Source organism: Eptatretus burgeri, chromosome 7 (assembly GCF_056783735.1).
Source record: "Eptatretus burgeri isolate ZD-2024b chromosome 7, Ebu_testis_v1, whole genome shotgun sequence".
Taxonomy (NCBI): Eukaryota; Metazoa; Chordata; class Myxini; order Myxiniformes; family Myxinidae; genus Eptatretus; species Eptatretus burgeri.
The window spans coordinates 13,589,880-13,610,448 of record NC_140967.1 but is presented as its reverse complement, the minus strand read 5'-3'; the positions used below and the strand labels follow the sequence as shown (position 1 = coordinate 13,610,448).

The 20,569-nt window shown below is 46.5% G+C and overlaps 1 protein-coding gene across 10 annotated transcripts in view; it reads right to left on the bottom strand.

Annotated features, from left to right (window-relative positions):
* Positions 1 to 20,569, bottom strand: part of LOC147022705 (uncharacterized) — a 204,790-nt gene that overhangs the window by 141,154 nt on the left and 43,067 nt on the right. For all 10 annotated transcript variants that reach the window (XM_085887487.1, XM_085887492.1, XM_085887486.1 and 7 more), the window contains exons 4-5: positions 12,892 to 13,045; positions 7,717 to 7,872 (exon numbers count right to left, since the gene is read on the bottom strand). In XM_085887487.1, coding sequence (XP_085743613.1) covers positions 7,717 to 7,872; positions 12,892 to 13,001 — 266 coding nt within the window. In that variant the 5' untranslated portion in view covers positions 13,002 to 13,045. The remainder of the gene's footprint in view (positions 1 to 7,716; positions 7,873 to 12,891; positions 13,046 to 20,569) is intronic.

The following is a 20,569-nucleotide window of genomic DNA, read 5'->3' as shown; positions in this document are numbered from 1 at the left end:
GGTCCCAAGCCACTGCCCAAACCACTGCGCCAACACCAGGCTATATATATATATATATATATATATATATATATATATATATATATATATATATATATATATATATATATATATATATATATATATATATATATATATATATATATATATATATATATATATATATATATCCTAGATGACCTGTACACCCGTTGGGTTCCCATTGTGACAGTGGTTGATGAAAAAAATCATTTCAAGAAAAAAAACAAGATAGCTCCAGCAAACTATACTGCTGAGGTTGTTTGCATTGATCAAATTCTCCTGAGGAGTACTTGACTGAATCGGGAATTGATTTTTAAATAATATTTTGTTGCCTGTTTTAAACTAAACTTGATGCTGCACACTGCAGGAGAATGGTGAGTCCGGTGGCCTAAAAATATTTGTGCTATCCTGTACCGTTTTGGCTGTATTTCGGGAACATCCATCCATACATCTGTACAAGATGAGAGTTTTCGTAATATATAGACAGATATACACATATATGTGTGTATATATATATATATATATATATATATATATATATATATATATATATATATATATATATATAATGATGTATATATGCATAAATATATATTTTAAAATATATATTTATTTTAAGGAAGAAGAAGGCGAATCCAACCAAAAGTAAAAACTCGATTGACTCCGCTAATTTGATGAAAAAAACCTGAGGAGACCTGGTCTCATTGTAACGTTTCACCGGCTTCACAGCCGGCTTAATCAGGCACAATAGATCTCGGGCCTCGGCAGTGTTCAGTTGATATTTTGATTTGACCGCTCATTTCCGGTCACATTTCCTGTGCTCGAGGTCAAATGGAGGAGTGTTTTTTTTTGGTTTATTTAATTTTATTTTGTAAAAGCAAAAACAAACATCAAATCACATCATTGAAGGTGAAATCCCTGCTCTTTTTTGATGTGGAGGTTCACTGTAAGCCTGACGGCTCCCTCAAGACTTCGTTTTCCAGGAAAGCAACCCACACGAGCGGAAAGCAAAGCAACTTCTTCAACCCAATCTCCCACAAATGCAGTGTAGCAGGAACCTTGGTAGCTCGGGCCTGGATGGTGTCATCTTCCAAAGCGGAGGCAATTAAAGAAATCAGACTAGTTGGAGGAGTCCTGCTCAAAAATGGGAACAACAAGGGGATACTCCCCACATTGGAAGAACCAAAAAGGACAGAACGGAAGGAGCCAGACCCACTTGGGCACTGTGTACTGCCATACTACCCGGGCTTTTCAGAAAGTATTGGCAGGATAGTACGTGGTGCATGGATTGCCGTAGCCTACAAGCCTCGACACACCATCCGTAATGTCATCTCAAAATTAAAGGACCCTATACCTACTGGTGATAAACCTGGAGTAGTTTACGATTCAACATGTAAAGAGTGTGACCAATTCTACATTGGTGAAACTGGAAGGAATTTGAATCAATGACGAGATGAACATGATAGAGCAATTGGGGTTGGAGAAAATGACCTCGTCAGCCATAGCACGCCATTGCCTGCAATGTGGCCATAAATTTGACTATGATGGGACCCGTGTCCTTAATACTACATCTCGTGAACAACACAGTTGATTCTGGAAGCATGGCACGTGAAGAGCCAGGAGGGTGGCCTAACTGAGGAGACAGTGAACATACTCACACAATACACACCTCTAATGCAAATGGCGAAAACTGGATGATGCAAAAGGCTGCATAAGGTGAGCAACAAACACCCAATCTCAAACACCACATCCACATGAACACAACACCCAATGAAAACCTCAACACTCGCACAACCAACACCTCATCATGCCCAATCCGGACACGAAACCAGCCGTGTTCATGCCACGGAAACACAAACACAAAAACAACAAGTGCACACACGTGTTCGCCAACACATATGCAACACCAGATCAAGTGTAAATAAAAACAAAAAAGAGCAGAGCATCCATTCAATGTCACTTGATGTTTGTTTTTAATTTTGCAAAATAAAGTAAAAAAAAAAATTAAAAACCACTCCTCCATTTGACCTCGAGCACGAGCACGTGACCGGAAACGAGCGGTCGTATTGAAATAAAAACCAGACTCGTGTCGAGGCCCGGGCTCTATTGCACCTGATGAAGCCGGCGAAACATTGCTCTGAGACCGGGTCTACTCTCGCTTTTTTGCTCAAATTAGCGGAGTCGATCGAGTTTTTACTTTTGGTTGGAAGCGCCTTCTTCTTTAAAAATGTGCAATCCCAACCAGCCCAATCTTGTACATGTATATATATATATATATATATATATATATATATATATATATATATATATATATATATATATATATATATATATATATATATATATATATATATATATATATATATATATATATATATGTTACTTGTTGAGTGCAAAAAGAACTCTCCCCATCTCCATCAGACATTGGCCTTCACCAAATCGTCACCTCCAATCCGGAGGCTTCGGCTCAGCGACTCTGTCAAAAAGACGAAGATTACATGGTCAACATAAGTTAACCATCAAACAGAGCCACCTATCCAGATTTCAGGCTTGTTTCCCCTCATCAGGATGGCGTTCCGATAAATATCTAACCAATGATGACCACATTCGTAGTTTAAACATCAGACGCAACTCCTGACTGTTATGGTGAGCATCGCCAAGGATTATGTCTCACACAGTGAAAACGCATAACCCGCAAAAACAACTCTCCATTAAGCCTAAGTCACATTTGCTCTATGGCGAGGATACGGCGGCCGTACGCCCTCTGAATTGACAGAAACGTGCGGCGGCCGCATCGTTTCTGCGGAAGCCTCATGGTGGCCCTATGCCGTTTGGCTATCTCTTCCAGGCCGTAGGGGTCGCCGTGGAATTATAACACGGAGTTATAACTTTTTTCATTTCTACGTTGGCCTTAGCAATTCGACATACCGTAGTTGTGTTCCACGTCGACCGTACGTAGGGCGTACGGTGGACTTGCGTTATTCGTGCGGCTGCCAGTCTCTTATCAATGAAAAATGAATTTTGCCCTAAAACCGAATACATTTAAAAAAAAAACGAACACAACGAAGTGTTCATGTTTGTTCACGTGTCTCCCACACCTGTTCGAGCCGCATCTTCGTGCTTTGTTCATTCAGTTCGCTGGTGTAAGTCCTCGTGAAAGCATCTCTCGTGTGTCGATCGCTACTTTATCTGGTGTTTTCACCTTGATTTGTGCTGGTTTTTTTTTTTTACTCATCTTGTGTTTTAATTAATAACAAAAAGGCAATCCGATCACGTGATCTGACGGACTGTTGGGCAAGGAGTTAATTTCACAGAAAAACTGGTTGTAATTTGGAATATCCATGATTACCTCAGCCCGATGCGTTTGATGAAAGTGATTGTGGTTCTGGGGGCATCATGTTTGATGAAATGCCCTGGGGGCAGCGCTCGCAGAGTGCGCGAGCGATCGGAACCCAGGCCGGAGCTTAAGTCTGTGTGAACCTTTGGATGTGGTGATTGTACCAGTTTACATACAATACATCGCCACCGAAGTTCATTGACTCATCTTATTTTACCTTAAACATGGGGAATTTCAGTTGAAAGTGTCTTGAAAGTGGGTTTTCTTGGGGTCCAGGAACAGATTAATTCACTCCATTATTTCTTATTGGGAAAATACTTTGGGAATCGAACTTTTTGCAATGCAAACAGCCTCCTGGAAAGAATTCAATTCGGATTCTGAGGGCACCACGTACTGGTATATTCCGAACTGTTATATTTTTATTTCAGAAAAAAGAACCGGTATATATACCCACTCGTTACCGTCGTCTGGCCGCACGTTCGCCTTAGGGCCCCCCTGCGGTCGCCTTGCGGGCACCTTGAGGCTACCTTCCGTCTGCCTTGAAAATTCTCTGGCCACCGCAGGGACGCCCTAAGGTCACCGTGCGACATCAAATTAAAGACCGTACACCACCCCCACGTTTTCGGTCTCCACAATTTCTAAATATGCCGTGCGGCTCCCCGAAAAATAAAAACATATGTGACTGCTACATTGTGTGACTGGAAATACTTCGGCCGCTGTATAATTGCTGGTGGCCATAGATTTTGGAGACCCCACAGCCGTGGCAAATGTGACTTAGGCCTTAGTCACAAAGATGATTGTTCCTGCTAATGCAAACCATTCAACCAGAAGACATGTCATGCAATCGATGGGTAAATCGAAACAGGCGGAGTGTGACGAGCACTCCCCCAATCTCCATTGGGCATAGTCCCAAACGACATGTGGCCATCATTGGTTCGATATAGATTAGGTGAGAGATATCATGATGTGTGTGTGTGTGTGTGTGTGTGTGTGTGTGTGTGTGTGTGTGTGTGTGTGTGTGTGTGTATGTATGTATATATATATATATATATATATATATATATATATATATATATATATATATATATATATATATATATATATATCTACGTATATATTGTGTTACGGCTGTGGAAATTCGCAGAACACCATATATAGGTCCTTAGTTCAGTTATGCTAATAAGTCCGTGTTCAGTTAGATTTCCCCACCGTTGTCTAATGGGATTTATTCGTTTCACCCAGGCTGTGATCTTTGAGTCAGCCGTTTTTCTTTTACTATCGTTATTTTGGACCAACCGCCATTACTCCCACCACAAAACACCACCAACCACAACAACCGCGATCACCACAACCACCTTCTCGTCAACCGCCAACATCCCCACAGACAACGAAGAGCCGCCTTCACAACAACCACCTTAACCACCACCGCCCAACCACACCACCTTCACTACCACCACAAAACGCCAGCCACGCCACCATAACGCCAACCACACCACCACCACGTTGCCACCTCAGCAGGGTTGCGAGAAGCCTGACATTTGTCAGGAGAGAACGGACGACGGCCTCACCCCTCCCCCCCCAACATAAAGCACATGCGAAAGAGACGCGGGGAGGCAGTTCTTAAAACAAAAGAGCTGGGCCGATCTCTACTGGAATTTTCCTCCCCCCGCACGCCGCGAAGGGAGGGGAGTTGCGCCGTCGAGATAAAAGGGCACGCGGAACGAGAGGTCTGGTCAGTGGGTCTGGAGGTCTGGAGGTCGTGGTCGCTCTCTGCCTGGGTCAGTAGTAAGTCGGTGGAGTCAGTCAGTCGGTGGAGTCAGTGGGGCTGTGGGGCTGAAGGTCTGGAGGTAGTGGTCGCTCTCTGCCTGGGTCAGTAGTGAGTCGGTGGAGTCAGTCAGTCAGTGGGGCTGTGGGTCTGGAGGTCTGGAGGTCGTGGGTGCTCTCTGCCTGGGTCAGTAGTGAGTCGGCGGAGTCAGTCAGTCGAGTCAGTGGGGCTGTGGGTCTGGAGGTCTGGAGGTAGTGGGCGCTCTCTGCCTGGGTCAGTAGTGAGTCGGTGGAGTCAGTCAGTCAGTCAGTCGATGGAGTCAGTGGGGCTGTGGGGCTGGAGGTCTGGAGGTAGTGGTCGCTCTCTGCCTGGGTCAGTAGTGAGTCGGTGGAGTCAGTCAGTCAGTGGGGCTGTGGGTCTGGAGGTCTGGAGGTAGTGGGCGCTCTCTGCCTGGGTCAGTAGTGAGTCGGTGGAGTCAGTCAGTCGAGTCAGTGGGGCTGTGGGTCTGGAGGTCTGGAGGTAGTGGGCGCTCTCTGCCTGGGTCAGTAGTGAGTCGGTGGAGTCAGTCAGTCGAGTCAGTGGGGCTGTGGGTCTGGAGGTAGTGGTCGCTCTCTGCCTGGGTCAGTAGTGAGTCGGTGGAGTCAGTCAGTCAGTCAGTGGGGCTGTGGGTCTGGAGGTCTGGAGGTAGTGGTCGCTCTCTGCCTGGGTCAGTAGTGAGTTGGTGGAGTCAGTCAGTCAGTCAATGGAGAGCTGGGCTCGTGCTGGAGTGCGGAGTTGTGGGTAGCCGCGCTGGAGCCTGGAGTCCAGAATCCCCGCAGTCGGTGGGTCGCTGGAGAAGGACCATCGAGGGATGCCCAAGGAAGTCACCATGAAGGTGGAGGTAACCTGCAACGGTCTCGCGGAGCCTCTGCAGTCTACATGGCTCCACGTTATAAAGGCCTACCGGTCCAGTCTGACCCCCTTGTCTTTGAGGAGGTCTTTTCCTTGCTTTTTTTGTGTGAAAGTTGAGGCGCCGTGTCCAGCAAGTAGAACCGTATAAGTGCTTGTACATGATAAATAATAGACGGTTGTAGTGCTTTGCCTTGCTCGTGTTTTGTCCCCGTCCCACATTCATTGCTTTTGTATGGTTGCATAACTGCATGCGTGTTCACCCATTCATTGCTTTTCTGTATACGTGCATGTGTATATGTGTGAATAAATGTTAACCCATTCGTTGTGTCCTCTTTCCCCAATTGAACTGCTATCTTGCTTTCAGAATAATAGCGGGCTTTTTGGTAGTCGATAAAAGAATCGGGGAAAAGCGAGGTCTCGCGATAATACACCACTCGGTTATCCCAGAACGGAACGAACCACTTAAGCGGTTCGTGTCCAAGCAGACCTCACTGAGGTACGGTCTCTCGGTAGGCTGCCCGCGCAAAAAATTAGGGATATCGACAATTCGGTGATTGACCCTGTCACGCGCGGGTAGAATATTGACTAGGCCGTGGTGTACGCTTGGAGCACACCCGTAACTGGTTTTCGGCGTTGATCTGGAATGTCGCGACTGAATTGTCCGTCCGGTGGCTGTACGGCCGCGATTCTGCTAAAAAGCAGACGTAAACATGCCGGCGGGTGCAGATTCGTAACAATATATTTAATAGTCCCCTACCACACTCCTCAAGCTTAGCAGCTGGATAAAGCAACCCAAGAAGACTTACACAAGGTAAGTGCTAACGCTGTTTTGATCTCTTCCCAGAGTTCCTAAACAACTACAAAGACATTCACATACACTACACACATGAGAATTCCAATGCTTGCACCCCCTCAGCTATCAGTGATAACACCGGTACGGTGTGTTTCTTCACATACTATCTACATATACACACACACACGCGCGCACACACACACACACACACACACACACACACACACACACACACACACACACACACACACACACACACACACACACACATACACACACACACACACACACACACACACACACACACACACACACACACACACACACACACACACACACACACATACACACACACACATACACACACACACACACACATCATGATATCTCAAAAAATTGTAGACGTTATGACAAAACGATGTGGATGATTTGGGTTGGTGACAAGAACAAGCCGATTAGATTTTGGTTCAGGTGTGTATGTAGATCCAGCCTATCAGTGGATACAAAACGTAAATTGTTCAGCCTGGTGGGGGTATGATGTATGCACTCTCCCGAGTGCCATTCTACTTTTTATTTTACACAGATGAAGTAAAAACCACCCTGAATTCATTGAAGATACACACCAGTCCCACCACACAACCTCAAATTGACAACTGATTCACATGTAATTACAAGACAATTTGTTTGTCAGACCAAAATAGTAACTTCAAAAAGAGCCAAGTTATTTGTTTTCATGGAGAAAATAGATTAATGTTTTAAAGTGACATGAACTTCTTCCGTTCCTTCATTTCCTTCCAGAGCAAAGTTTAATCTCTCTTTTGCGGAAGTAATATGGAGACTGCCCCATGTAAGAAATCAAAATGTAAATCTGCATTGAAAGGGCATTGTGCAGACAATCGTAATACTGACGTGGCCTTCGGGAAGTCCAGTTTGGTTACATCAGCTTGTAAATGCTCCACATTCTGCACACTCTTCTTCTGTGGAAGTATTTTTTCCAAAACCATCTTTACACAATCCACTGTTGTAACATGGGTTGCAGAACCTGCAATCTTTCCTGCAAAGGGACTGATACATGAACACAATTAAGTGCTTCATCGAAAAATGTTATTCAAAGACATGGATCACATCTCAGAGATTGGGACATCAGAGGATCATCAAGTTGTTGCAATAATAATACTGTAATGGGTTTCCGGAGTGAGTGTGTTGAAGTGCACGCGGGGTTCTGCTCGGACCCGCCGCTTGACCATTGTCCCTAAAACCGTAAGCCACGGATAACTCCATAGCCCGAAAGGGTTGCTAAGCAACTGTGTATGCCGGTTGAGGTCATTAAATCTATCAGGGTCCCGTGCCCAGTGTCGCATTACCTTATTCTCATGATTTAATTATCCCAACTGGGGAACCATGTTTTCGTCGTCCACCCATCTCCTTCTTATATATGGCAGAGTGAACCAAGGATGAACGTTTGCTATCCTATGGGAGCGAATCACTGCGATACAACTTCCCGTCTATTTATTATGAACACACGATGTCACCCCAATGACAGAAAAGGACAACTGGGCAGGTTTGAAAACAGTTCACCAAAGCAAGGCACGTATTTCCAGTCACAATGTCCAAAGCACGTATTTATTACAAGCATTAATCAAGCAATAGTCAAACGATAGTCAAACTCCAATCAAGTATTGTCAAATGCTAAATTGGTCAAGGAATACAGACAGGCAAAGACATGTGAGAAAACAAGTTAACCTGAGCAGTTAAGAAGCCCTAACAACAATCTTACATATTTCTCCACATCAGAGGACAGGTGCATCATCACAATCATCTGGGAAAGTAGAAAGACAGAACGAGAAGATTATAAGAAGAGCTTTGTGTGGTTGTGACTCCTGACTCACTGGACACAGACAGGTGGGTCTGTGTCGGTCCCAAGTGAAGGGCAGGAAAGGTGGGGGGAGATAGAGGATATTGGGAGTGTCTGTCCAGTGTCAGAATATGGTGTGAAGTGGTTGGAAACACCGGGTTCAAATATCTCAAGTTGCTGTCCACCCTTGGACCTTCGTGATAACTCTCATGTCCAGGCAGTAACTCATGCAGGGGACGGCGCAAGCACAATGTCAGCACGTTCAGGCAACAGGGAAGGCTCATGAAGGTGGCTAGTGGCAGAGACGGCTCGATCAGGCACAGTGCAGGCCGATGCTCATAACAGGGCAGGTTTTCGAATCACTCACGGTGGCTTTGTCTCCTCATGGTGGCTCCACTCGTTCACTCACTCTCCTCCCTTTCATTGAGACTGGCGTAGGGTGTGGTAAAGGAGTCTCTGTGGCCCTTTCTGCCCACTCGTGGTCTCTACCCATTGGTCCTCTGCTCGCCAAGTCTTTGAGACCTTTCCAAAAGGAACCCTCACAACCAACCAGTGGACAGTTTTCTGGAAGAATTTTCTGGTGTGATTCTCTCCATACTAGTTATGGGATTGACTTTTAATGTGTGTTTAAATGGGGAAAGTGCAGGGAAGGAAGGAAGGAAGGGAATTCATTTAAACTTAAGGATTAATTGCATTCCACACAATGAAGGAAGCAACTCAGAAGTGAGAGGGTGATTTATTTAGATGGATGTTGAATGAAGAGGGACGATTTTTGAGGGTAGCACAGGATACAAAGGTTGGGAAACTAAAGGATGGGGGATTTCCTGTGGAGAATGTAAATTTATGGTCGGACACTGCGAGCACTGGAAAGATTAACCGATTTTTCCTTGGCGATTAGGATGGATGAACGGGTGGAGATGGAGATGGATGGATTATTTTTTTGCCCATACAGAGCTATCAGTTGCCTCGACACCACCCAAATAAAGGTATACGACAGAAGAACATGTTGCCTGCGAGGAACAAGATCTTGCATTCCATGCATGCTTGGAACAAGGGGGTTATTTGGGGTATTTGGGGGTTTTAAAGGGTCTTCAACGGACGAAGGGGTCTCAGCGGTGTAAATGTACATTCCAATAGTATGTAATTAAAAGATGTATGTGTGTGAAGTCAAGGTGCAACTGACGCTCAAACACTACGTAATTAATAGACATATAGTACATAGCTTCACTGTGAAAGGACCATTCCAATTGTAAGTAATTTATAGACGTTTGTTTAGTCTCCAACGAAAGATCAAACAGGACATGATGAATATCCATGTTGTCTTCACGGCTTCCTGATGGCTTCATGGACTGACCCACGGCTTCACGGACGTGCTTTTCGTTTTTAGGGCTTCAAGCATGGCTGAAGCTCTATTGAAATCGTTAGTATTATTATTAAAGGCGTTTTTATGTTCTACTGACCGATTTTGTGGCGGATCTGGAGGGAAAACTGTTCGATGAAATTGAACGAAACTTAACAGGATTATTACTCACCACCTGAAGTTTATACTATGAAACATTTGATGACGTAGGTCACGTGGTATGGCGGCCATATTGGATTTTATCCAAAACCTAAAAACATCTTCTTCTCCAGAAGGGATAATCTGACAGCCAAAATCTTTTGCACACATTTGTTAAGTTGCATGGGAATGTAAAGTTGTTAATTTGGTTGAAATCGTTATTTAATTTATATGATTTTAAATGATGCCGATTCGCCTCATTAAATATGCAAAATATGCAAATGAGAGTTGAAAAACTTTAATGACAAATTTAGATGGCACATAAACAGGGGACTCCCAATATATTTATACTATGTCTGTATTTGACCCCAGTGAGCCCCCAGCGCCCCCCAAAGTTGAAAATCACCCATTTTTGAAATGTCATAAAATAAAAACAACGCTTGGATGAAATTCAATGAAACTTAATCATTTAATAACTCTCCACCTGAAGTTTATAGTTTGAACATTTTGATGACGGAGGTCACGTGGTCTGGCGGCCATATTGGATTTTCTCCAAAACCTAAAAACATCTTCTTCTCCAGAAGTGATAACCCAACAGCCTCAAGCTTTTGCACCCATATCCATTGTTCAATGGGAATGTTAAGTTGTTAATTTGGTCAAAATCGTTATTTAATTTATATGATTTTAAATGATGCCAATTCGCCTCATTAAATATGCAAAATATTCAAATGAGAGTTGAAAAAATTTTATGACAGATTTAGATAGTTCATTAACAGAGGACTCCAAATATGTTTTAACCATGTCTGGAGTTGACCCCAGTGAGGCCCCAGAGACCCCCAAAGTTTAAAATCACCCATTTTTGAAATGTCATTAAATGAAAACAATGCTTTGATGAAATTCAATGAAACTTAACAACTTGATAACTCTCCACTTGCTGTTTATACTTTGAAAATTTTGATGACGTCGGTCACGTGGTATGGCAGCCCTATTGGATTTTCTCCAAAACCTAAAAACATCTTCTTCTCCAGAAGAGGTAATACGACAGCCTCAAACTTTTGCACACATTTGCGAGGTTCCATTGGAATGTTAAGTTGTTAATTTCATCGAAATCGTTACATAATTTATATGATTAAAATGATGCCGATTTGCCTCATTAAATATGCCAAATATGCAAATGAGAGTTGAAAAAATTTAATGACAGATTCTGATAGGCGTTGAAGAGGGGATTCCAAATCTGTTTACACTATGTCTGTATTTTACCCCAGTGAGGCCCCAGAGCCCCCCAAATTTGAAAATCACCCATTTTTGACATGTCGTAAAATGAAAACCAAAGAAGATAGACAAAAAGTGACCACATATTCTGGAAGATATTTTAACGTTCTACAAGTTCGCCATTTACATTAATATGCAAATGTGGAGTTATTGGACTTTTTTGGGGACTTGAAAATTTGTCCAGCCTCGATTTGTCCAATGTGAAGTTTCTTTCTTTATCATGTATTGCTCTGGGCTTTTCAATCCTTCATTGATATAACATGAGGGACCCCGTAGCTGGGCCCCATTGCAGACTTGAACTAACTTTCTAACTCGGAAAACCCACATCATGTGACAGGGTGATGGTGTTGAAATTTGTTAAAATGGAGGCACGCCTTGAAGCCCGGGATTACTGGTTTACCAGTTTTAATTATATTTATATTGATAAGTTAATGCAACCACTTGTTCTTCTCAGCAACGTCGCCTCGACACTGTGGAGCCATTAAACCTTGAATTCGACATCGGGAATTTTTCCCCCCATTATTTCACAACGTTAAACACAAGCATGAAGCAAATACTGCACTAAAATGTATAATTCTGATGTTTTATCACATCGCTAATCACATATTAATCTTCACATAAACATCAGTCTTTTCTCTGTACTTTCCCTTTTCATAATTCAACTGAAGGATAAACTGATATATTAACATACTTAAGAATATTGTCGACAAGTGTGGGCCTGCTGAGGCAGCGTCCACCAGATGGCGATCACTTTGGGATAAGCTAAGTCGGTTCTTTTGGGTGGGTGCCTGGAATGTCCAATACCAGTGAACACAGCCCCCGGATCCACCATTGCTTTGGGGGGTCTGGATGTTTTAGGGAATCTGAAAGTTGTGAAATGCCTTCAAGACTAACATCCTTGATGTTGCCGGTGGATGTCTTGGAACCCTCCGTCTGGTGAAGAAGACCTTTGCCTACCAAGGGACACTGGGTAGCATTGACCTGAGTCGCAGGGCCAGGCTTAATGGCAGAGCTGAGTTGTTCAGGGAGTTGAGTTGAGACATAAAACTGTATGTGCACTGAGGGTGGATAAGGAGGCCGATGTGTGAGGAACCTGTGATGGGAAGAGCATCAACTGTGGTTAAGAGATTCTGCTCCTGCTTAGAGGAATTTCTGCGTTGCGTTCCTCCAAGCCCATCCCTTCTTGTGCTGCAGTTGAGCAGAAGGTGGTGGGCTCTCGACAGAGGAGTCCAAGGTGAAGTCCCACTGCACCAGTTACTTTTAGCAGCTGTACCAGGCTGACTCACCAGCTATTGAGTTGGAAGTCAGGGTTTTAACCATCCCTTTTGCTATTCCAGAATGTTGATACATCATCCAACACACAAAACGAGGAGAGGTCCCCTCATTGTCCCTCCACACCCCTAATTAAGCACAAAAGCCAAGAGGAGAGATAGGCAGATGAAGATAGAAAGAGACAGACCTGATGCCGGCACTGAGTTCCAGCACATGGAGTCCATCCAGTTGTGGGAGCAAAGAGAGCATTTCCAAGTCTTCTTCACTGCAGATCACATCAGCCTCCGATTGCAGCATCGTGTCCTTCAGTTTATGAGCGATGCACAAGGATCACTCGGTCTCTGGTGGAAAACCCTTTGGTCAATGTCTCGTACATCAAAATTTTGTTTGATTTCTTGAAAATCTGTTTAATTCATCTATCTATAATTCCAGCAATCTGTGTGTGTGTGTGTCTGTCTGTCCGTTTGTTTGTCTACGACCGCCGGTCCGATCTGATTGAAACTTGCCAGGAATATTGCCGGGGCCCCGCAGATGTGCCTTTGAGGTTTGATGTCAATCGGACGAGCGGTTCCCAAGTTACAGCCATTTTATTGCTTTTTTCAGTGTTGAAAAGGTGTATATATGGCAGCTGAAGTGTCGTTCCACCTTATCACCTTGTCATGCCATTTATTCTCAGAATAATGATAACAGCATCATAATAATAATAATAATAATAATAATAATAATAATAATAATAATAATAATAATAGCACAATAATTGGCAGTAATAAAAAGAGCACAATAATTGAATAAAAAGAATAACGTGATGCAATGACCAATGTCTGTCAACCAATAACGACCTATATATTGTCTGTCAATCAAACAGGGCACGGTGCTATGACGCCACGAATGACATCACAATTAATGTTTATTTATTTATTATTATCTTTTTTTTTGCACGATTGACGGTCCGATCTGATTGAAACTTGCCAGGAATATTGCTGGGGACCCGCGGATGTGCCTTTTCAAGGTTTGCTATTAATCGGATAAGCAGTTCCCAAGTTACGGCCATTTATCTGTCGACCAATGACAAGACACGGTGCTATGACATCACGAAATACGTCACAATTAATGTTTATTTATTTATTTTTTATTATTATTATTTTTGCACGATTGATGGTCCGATCTGATTGAAACTTGCCAGGAATATTGCCGGGGACCCGCGGATGTGCCTTTTCGAGGTTTGATATTAATCGGACGAGCGGTTCCCAAGTTACGGCCATTTATCTGTCGACCAATATCTGCGAGAGAGGGGACGGGAGAGGGGGGAGAGAGGGGACAAGAGAGGGGGGAGAGAGAGGCGGTGGGAGTGGGGACGAGAGAGAGGGGCGAGAGAGGGGGACAGGAGATGGGGTGTGAGGGGGGTGTGAGAGGGGAGTGTGAGAGGGGGTGCGAGAGGGGGTGTGTGAGAGGGGGATGGGAGTGGGGGCGAGATAGAGGGGCGAGAGAGAAGGGTGAGAGAGGAGGGGGAGAGAGGAGGAGCGAGACTAGGGCTGAGAGAGGGGGAGAGAGGGGAGAGAGGGGGGAGAGAGGGAGGGCAAGAGAGGGGGTGAGAGAGGGGAGGGAGAGAGGAAGGGGAGAGAGGGAGGGTGAGAGAGAGGGGCGTCACAATTCAAGAGAGGGGGAGAGAGGAGGGGGTGAGAGAGGGGTGAGAGTGGGGGCGAAAGAGAGGGGTGAGAGAGTAGGGGGAGAGAGGAGGGGCGATACTCGGGGGAGCGAGGGGGGTCGAGAGAGAGGGGGCGTCACAATTCTTCTTCGTTTGATATGATGTCACAATTGACGCTGGGGACCTGAGTATGTTTCCCAGGTGTTTCCCAAGTTATGGGCATTTATGATACGGTTGGTCCGATCTAATTGAAAAAATGCCCCGATCCAGTCGTTGTTTACGAGAGCGAAGGAACGAAGCTCCAAATACTGGCACGCCTTACCGACGAGAGAGGGTACTGGAACGAGAGAGGGGGGGGGGAGAGGAAGGGGCGAGAGATGGGGGGGTGGGTGAGAGGGGGGGGGTGAAATAATGCCCCAATCCTGTCGTCGTTTACGCACCTTCGGGCCCGTATTAGTTATTATGAAAATAAAGGGAAACATTATTTCAAGTTAGGCTACGATGTAAAATAAGGCAATTCTCTGCATATACTTGACGTACATGTGTGTGTACATCTGGAAATCATTGAAAAAAATAGTGGCAATGCCTCTACACTCACCTGGAAGAATCAGGGAATCACTGCAGGCGTGATGACCCATGAAATATGTAAATTAACCAATAGTATGAACAAACTTGTAAAAGTAGCATGCAGTGATCATTCTTACCAAGTTACATATAAATTGTGTGAATACTCTTTGAGAATTAGTGAAAAGTAGCGATGTTGGAATCGTAATGACCTTTGACCTTTGAATTGAACAACTTAAGAAGCAATTTTTTAATTGGCCTGACCCAGAAGTCAGTTGACCTCTGGCTCACAACTTGTGGAGACATGAATATCACTGCCAAGGTAAGTGAATCTCACCATTATCTGAACATCCTCACCCTTCAGGTACAGACAAGATGGCAGCATCCAATATGTCATTGAAAACCTGGATCATTGTTTTGACCCAGGAAACCCGGAGTCCCAGCGGCTCCGATTCCTCATTCAGTGCCTCTCGGGCCCCTACAAGGACATCCAGTGTTTCTTCAAAGATGACTGCATTATCTGCGAAATCAAAGTCAGAGATCTTGACATTCCCAAATGATGCACCCCAGCTTTATCTCTTGGACTTGCTCCACAGAATCCAGTCCATACAAGCAATGAAAAGTGTGGGGGCCAGTGCACACCCCTGCCAACTCCAGGAACACCAGAAAATAAGTCAGAGATGGAACCGCCACACCTCAAAGCACTCTCAGTAACAGAGAATAGTTCAGAAATCAGACCAATCAACTTTGGTGGTACGCAGCAAAAACCGACAATCCTCCAGAGGGCATCCTGATTCACTGAATTGAATGCTTTGCAGAGATTAACAGAGGCTGCAAGCAGCCCATGCCAAAACTCTCGACTGCATTTGGTGAGGACCTGGAGAGCAAGGATACAGTCATTTGATGACCTCTTTGGAGTGAAGCCTGTCTGCTCTGGACACTGGTGCTCGAGCAGATGGTGGTGAATCCTATCAATATTTATTTGAGCAAAGACCTTGCCCGGCACTGAGAGCAGCATCACCCCTCGGTAGTTGTTGCAGTCTTGGCGATCACCCTCTCCCTTTCCAGAGAGGGACAAGTCCCTTTCCAGAGAGGGGCACTCAGATGGGATGATGCCTTGCTCCAAGCAGAGCAGAGAACTGCATGCAGTGATACCAGGACAGCATTCCCACCAGCCTTGAGAAGTTCAGCATGGATGCCACAGATCCAAGGGCCTTAACGCCTTTCAACTGGTTCACCGCAGCCTGTGTTTCCACAAACGAAGGAGGTTCACAGTTGCTTAAAGAGTCAGTAATGGGGATAGTTATACTCCTGACATCTAACTCATCAGCCCGTGGGTCAGCCTGGTGCAGTCACTCAAAGTAACCGGCCCAGCAGGCCTTCACGTCGGATACCTTTGTCAAGAGTCCACCAACCTCTGCTCTAAAAGTAGCATGCCAAGGGATGGGATTGGAGGAACACAATGCACAAATTCCTCTGTAAGCAGGATGAGAATCACTCGTCCACAGGTGATGCTCTACCCCCTCACAGATTCCTTGTACATAGGCCTCCTTGTCCACCAAAAGCACACTTCCAGTTTTACACCTCAACTCCGTGAACAGCTCAGATCTGCCATAAGCCTGGCCCTGAGACGCTTGTCAAAAGTATTCATTGTGCCTTGGAAGACAAATTTCCTCTTAACCCGATAGTGGATTCAAAGACATCTGCTGCCAACATCAAGGATGGCGGTCTTGAAGGCACTCCACAACTCTTCAGGATTCCCCACAGCACCCAGCCCCCCAAATCTCCACTTAGAATGTTCGAAAACTCCTCAGCTGCCCTCCTATTCTTGAGCTTGTCAACATCCAACCCAGACTGGGATGGTACAATTCTCCTGGATTTAAGCTGCAACTTCAGAGATGCCACAACGAGCCTGTGGTAGATATTGAGTAACTGGGCACCCTGCAGTTCTGATGCACCCCGCAGTGCATCCCCCAAAACTAGAAGAGTATTTTATCTGGGGCACTGATCAACCATGGACTCCAGCATGGCAAAGAATGCCTCCTTCACGGTAAGATCGCTCGCTTCAGTCGGAGCATAAACAGAGACCAAGGAAATGACACCCAAGGAGTGACGAGTCCTCAGTCTCTTAATATTGTTACAAATTCTGGCCCGCTTGGCGTGCGATCGGCCACGTACCTCTAATGGCAGCCGTGTCACCCATCGGACGGACAATTCAGTCGTGACCCTCCTGGAACTACCGCCAGGAGCCAGTCACGGGTGGGGGTTTCACCTCACCACAACCCAGTCCGCATTCCACCCGCGCGAAATAGGGTGAATCGCCGAATGTCGATATACCTAAATACCCGCGTGGGTAACCTACCAAGGGGTTGCACCACGCCGCAGGTCGGCTTAGGACACGAACTGCTTTAGCGGTTCATTCCGTGCTACAGGGATAACCGAGCGATGTTATCGCTGACCTCGACGGTTCAGATTATTTCAGATTATTTTATCAGATTATTCAGATTATTTCAGTTCAGATTATTCAGACAAAAACAACAGGAAAACCCTCCCCATAGGCAGGGAGGTAGACGGGGTTCGTAAACCTTGATGGTCGTGGGCCATGGATGACCGAAAAGGCCCGCGAGACCGTGCTGGTGACCTGACTTCGAGGTGTGATGGTGGGCAGGTCGCGACGCCTTGTTCTCACGGCAGCTAGCGTAGCCGCGCCTGCTCTCGGGCCTTTGCGATGATGTGGTGGGTGAGTTCTCTCCGGCGACCCTCGCCATACGCGCAGATTCGCACCACACAGCCGGCAGGGCTGCACCTCCCGCCTGCGTCTGAGGCGTCGCCCGGACTCGCCACCGGCCCGCGCCTTCACCGACAGGTCGCCCAACGCCAAGATGAGAGAGCCCGACCTCGACTACCAAGCGAGAGCTCGAAGATGAAGCGAGAGGATGACATCCACCAATAGAGTGAGTGGAATCCAACACGACCCTGACAGAGAGAGAATGACGTTGACAACCCAGACAGAGAGAGAGCCTCGCGCGCGGTCCGCCTTATATAGCGCGGGGCTCCGCCTTTCGCTCCTCCCTGTTTTCGGCTCCACCTTCCTTCGAGAAGGTTTCCGAAAAGGGGCGTTCCCTCACCCCGACCGCCTCACGCTGTTCATCCACCAATCCGCGGCGAGCTGCCCTCCCCCTTTTCTTCACACCAAGCGTGGGGAAAAATGGCGGGAAAAAAACCTCACAGTCTTCACAAGTGCTTTTGTTCTGCCAATCGTTCTCAGATGGTTTCCGTGGTGCAGAAACCGTCTTACCGTGGTCTGCGGAGGATGGCGTTCGTAAGCGGGAGTAGTGGCGAAGATGGTGGTGATTGATGTGGGGGTGGTGTGAGCGTGCTGGGTGTTGTGGCATAGTTGGTGGCGATTGTTGTTTGCGTGGAGGTTTGTTGCAATGGTGGCTCAAAATAACGATAGATAAAGAAAAACGGCTATCTCAAAGGGTAGCCCGGTGAACATGAATAAATTCCCTTTAAACAACGGTGGGGACCTATCTACACAGAAACTTAGCATCATAACTGTTCTAAGGACCCTTTATGGTGTATCGCGAATTTCCACAGCCGTAACACTACCCACTCCCTTTTTTACAGACTCGTCCCGAATCGTCGAATTTCCATGTGCCATCATGTGTAAGTTCTCCCCTAGTACGACATTCAGTGTATTCGTGTCCCCAAAATAAATAACCTACGGGCTTAGTCACTAACGAAACAAACCCACTCATACAGACGACTTAAATAAATTGCCGGCGCTAAGACAAACATGCCGGGGGTGCAAAACACATTTACAAGTACATCTTATCCTTAGAATTTTACACTAAACCATGGCCCAGGATCTATGGACTCTGTGGAGAAAACAAGAGTTAGCAGGGAGCCAGGCTGCTTAAGTGCAGTCCAAGGCCCCCTCCTTCTTAAAATGGAAGCAGTGAACAAACAAACGGTTCACGGGCCGCCGGTGCAGTCCCGTGTTGCAGCTGTCATCAGGGCAGTCTCTGCAATTTGCGTGAGGACCCTAGCACATGGTAATGAACAGGGGGGGTGGGGGGGAATGCAAAACAGAACGGGGCAAAATGAACGAGGGCAGCAGGCATGGGCCAAGGCAAAGGCAGGCAGGCAAGGCATGGCAGGCATGGCAAAACAAGGCCGTTGTAGCAACAGCCGGCAGATGAAGTGGCCGGCACAGGCCTCGTAGCAAACAGCCAGCAGACGATCTGACCAGCACTGACCTTGCAGTAAACAGCCGGCAGACGATCCGACCAGCACAGGCCTTGCAGCAACAGCCAGCAGATGACGTGGCCGGCACAGGCCTTGAAGCAACCACAGCCAGCAGACGAAGTGGCCAGCCTCTTGCCTTGAAACGGAGGTTCGTGGAGGGAGTGCGGTGGTGCTGGCCACTCGGAAGGTGGGCTCGGACCTACCCTACTGTCTCCCTCCCAACCTATCACCTTTGCCTGTCTCTGTCCATACCCACCCCCTTAATTTGTCAAAGATCAATTCAGCCCCAACTTATTTCTTTGTATTTATTTTTACTTCCCCCTCTATAACTTGTCTCCTAACCCCCTTTATGTCTCTGTTCCACTAACCTATAGTCTTCCTAGCCTACTCCCAACCCCTATGTTCCCTTCCTAGAGGGGAATGAGGGAGAGTAAGCCTCAGAATGGCCTCCTCAGATTTCAGCGATGGAACCCAAAGTGGGTCCAGTGGCCAACAACGAGAGCGAAGGGATGGATGGTGCGGAGGGGTACACTTCCTATCTACCCTAACTCTTATTCCTTAAACTACCCCAGGGATTTCCACAAGCACCTCTCGCTTAAACTATCGGTTCTAACAACCAAGATTCCCGTCACCTGTGTTGGTGTCCTCACAATTTCGGGCCTCACCCTCCAATTTTCCTCCTGTGCCCTCACACGGTTTCATGGCTGGGACGCGTGGCTCCCTTGGCAGAAACTACCCTCTGCCGATTCCCCAACAATGGCACCCCCGGGCACTACACTGCCTCCGAGCCTACCAGCTCCCTCAACACTGGGGAGTGCCCTCTCTGGAGACTCCCCCTCGATGCCCACGTGGCGTGTTGGCGCCCGGGTCCCTTTCCGAGGGTCGCCCGTGCCCAGTACACTGCCTCCGTGGCATATGGTGCCCCGGGCCCCGCATCATGCGGGCGCACCCATGCCCACTACACTATCCCGCCCCCGATGGGCCCTTGGCCTACCACGTCCAATGAGCCCGGTGCCCGGGGTACCCACTCAGTGATACTCACTGTTCGTAGCCACGCTCCCAGCCCGTCAACAGGGCTCCTGCACTCCTCCAAATGGGTATCGAGCCTACACTCCCACCAACAGCAAAACGACCTCCATTTTGTCAATTTGACTAACCTCCTAACTCACATTACACTGACCCCGGGGTCCCTTGGGTGGGAATCACTCCTCCCCTCCAATCACTCATCGCACCATGCATTCCACACTTGCTCCACACACACAGACCTGCTGGCCTCACTCACTCAACATGGTTCAATCCATCAATTCTCAACTCACACATCGCTGATCTCTGCCATCCTGCCCACTACTTCCCCTAACTACCTCGTGCTCCCTTGTCGTCCCTTAAACTACAGCACATTCCATTT